The 3,025-nt window shown below is 41.4% G+C and overlaps 1 protein-coding gene across 1 annotated transcript; it reads left to right on the forward strand.

Annotated features, from left to right (window-relative positions):
• The first annotated feature begins 508 nt into the window (after nucleotides 1-508).
• On the forward strand, nucleotides 509-2,620 carry LOC148867773 (putative glycerol-3-phosphate acyltransferase 2). The gene is made up of 2 exons (XM_088975861.1): nucleotides 509-1,261; nucleotides 1,455-2,620. Exons 1-2 carry the CDS (start codon nucleotides 587-589, stop codon nucleotides 2,382-2,384), a joined length of 1,605 nt encoding a protein of 534 aa, XP_088831987.1. The 5' UTR covers nucleotides 509-586; the 3' UTR covers nucleotides 2,385-2,620.
• Nucleotides 2,621-3,025: the final 405 nt, after the last annotated feature.

A 3,025-nucleotide genomic window follows, 5' to 3' on the forward strand; every position in this document is an offset into this window, starting at 1 on the left:
TAGAATGGGGTGTCTGACTAAATAAATACATTCAAGCTAATCACTTGTATATTTTTAAACCAGTACCAAACAATTACATCAACAACTCCTAATAGTATCTAATACTTCAAAATAAGGGGTGTTTTGGATTTTGGGGTGTTTTAGGGATAGATATCTATAAAATGGACCGCATGAAACAATAAATAAATAAAAAACTAAAAAGGCTAATTAATGCTGCGTTTGATATTGCACTTGTACAAATACATGAGAGTGCAAATGTAAAAAATGCAAATTTTTATTTAATTTTGTTTTGAATTTGATTTTATTTTGCTCCCATTACGGTTATTCATGTAGAAGATAGGACCTTATGGCATCTATAAACCCATATGGAAAAACCTCTTTTCATGAACACCTAAAATAATATAGGAGAGAGAGAGAGAGAGAGAGAGAGGGATCTGATTCCTTACATTTATGGTAATTAAAGCTGAAAACAAAGGGTATTTGTATCGGTGTCCATGTATAAAACCAGCCACGCTCGATGGCTGTGCAAAGCTCGTAAGTAGCAGCAGTACTCATACCCCATCATTCATACCCAGAGCCACTGAAAATGGCTGGTAAGGCCTTCTCCTTGAAAGCTTTTCTGCTTTACATCTCTCGGATTATTCTCAGAAGATCGAGGATTCCTCGCTCCTTCAAAGCCTCCCAGTTGAGACTCCAAAAGCTACCCTCTCTTGCAAACCGAGCTCTCATCTTTGATGTGGAGGGAGCCTTGTTGAAATCATCCTCTTTGTTTCCTTATTTCCTGCTTGTAGCCTTCGAGGCCGGAAGTCTGTTGAGGGCTCTTGTTCTCTTCCTTTTGTATCCCATTCTCTGTGTTGTCAGTGAAGACATGGGATTGAAGATCATGGTGTTTGTTTGTTTCCTTGGGATCAAGAAACACAGCTTCAGAGTTGGGACAGCCGTGTTGCCAAAGTTTTTCCTGGAAGATGTTGGGTTGGAAGGTTTCCAGGAGGTGATGAGGTCCGGCAGAAAACTAGCTGTGACTGCCCTGCCCACGGTGATGGTGGAGGGATTCCTGAGAGATTATCTGGGCGTTGAGTCTGTCGTCGGGAGAGAGCTAAAGCAGTTTCGTGGGTATTTTCTGGGTTTCATGGAGAACAAGGAAAGATCCAGTCTAGTCTTGGAGAGGGTACTTGGAGAAGAAGATGAACTGAATCGTGATGTTGTTGGAATTGGTTGCCTCAACAAATCTCTTGATCATCAAGTTTTCTCCCACTGCAAGGTATGTTATTTAATTAATATGTATATATTGGATTTCGTTATAGAATCAACCCAAACACTCACTTCTCCCCCTCTCTCTCTCTGGTTCACAGTCCACAGTCTACAGTCTACAGTCTTTGGCACAATTTAAACTAACTATAGCCTCGAATTCACCGTTAATTATATATTTATGGTTTCCGTGCTTGTACCTGCAGGAGATTTACTTGGTCAGTGAAGCAGAAAAGAGTAACTGGAGTCAACTACCAAAGGAAAACTACCCAAAACCGCTCATCTTTCACGATGGTAGGCTGGCTTTCAGACCAACTCCACTCGCCACTCTCGCCATGTTCTTATGGATTCCGATGGGTTTCATTGTTGCCTTGGTCAGAGCCATTGCAGGCTACTCATTGCCTTACAAGATGTCAACCCCAATTTTAACCTTCACTGGGATGAGACTGAAGCTAACAATACCCAAATCTTCTCCCACCATTTCAGAAGACAAAACCACCAAAGGTGGAGTTCTGTATGTGTGCAACCACAGAACACTGCTAGACCCACTCTACCTCTCCACCATCCTCAACAAACCTCTCACAGCAGTCACCTACAGCCTGAGCAGAGTATCCGAGGTCTTAGCGCCCATTAAGACCGTCCGACTAACCAGAGACAGAGAGCGAGACGCGAAAATGATGGAGAAGCACCTGAGCCAGGGCGACCTTGTTGTGTGTCCCGAGGGAACCACCTGTAGGGAGCCCTATCTGCTTAGGTTCAGTCCTCTGTTTGCAGAGATGAGCGACAACATTGTGCCGGTGGCCATGGATGCCCATGTCAGTTTGTTCTATGGCACCACCGCCGGTGGACTCAAATGCTTGGACCCACTCTTCTTCCTCATGAACCCATTTCCGGCTTACAAGGTTCGGCTGCTGGAGAAGGTCAGTGGAGCTGCTTCTAACTGTCGTGATGGTGGTGCTCAGTCGAGATTTGATGTGGCTAACTATGTGCAGAAGGAGATCGGTCGGGTGTTGGAGTTCGAGTGCACCAAGCTCACAAGGAAAGACAAGTATTTGATATTGGCTGGTAACGAGGGGATTGTTGCAACTGACAACAAACCCCAGACTCACACCACACAGACATGCAAAACTACTTGATGCATGAGATAGCAGTTCATATATATATAAATATATTGGAGTACTCTTGTCTCCTGCAGTCTGATTCATTTCTGATGAATCTCATCCGGGTGGCAGACCAAGCAGAGTTACATATAATTTTTCTTCCTTGTTATTAATTGTAATACAGTTTAATTAATTTGCTTCACTTTCACATGGATTAATTGTTTGGATAATTTGAATGGAACATTACTACGTACTGTGTAGTTTGATTTGTACGATAACTACTTCTCTTTGAGACTTATTGAGAGAGCAATTAATTGAATAATCAATATATCAACGTCATCAACTCCCTCTACGTAGTTTTAGGTATAACAGTACAAGGTACAATTGGTTTAGATTAGAACCTTTCATTTAGGCTGTGTTTGGTTTAATTGAAAACAAGAGAGAAACAGAAAAATTGAGGGAAACTATTAGTGAAGAATTTATTTGTTACATATGCATGCATGTGATGATGTGTATAACAAATAATTCAGTGGTTTTAGCATAAATAATACTCATTACATGACATAGGCTGTTATTAATTGAATATTATCTGATATCTCTATTCTCTACAAACTTGTATAAAGAGGAGTAGAGGACTCTACCCATGTTCTGTAACAAGAAATTGGTTTACACGAGAA

This window comes from Nelumbo lutea, chromosome 3 (genome assembly GCF_056320005.1).
Source record: "Nelumbo lutea isolate HS-2025 chromosome 3, American lotus-T2T, whole genome shotgun sequence".
NCBI classification, from domain to species: Eukaryota; Viridiplantae; Streptophyta; class Magnoliopsida; order Proteales; family Nelumbonaceae; genus Nelumbo; species Nelumbo lutea.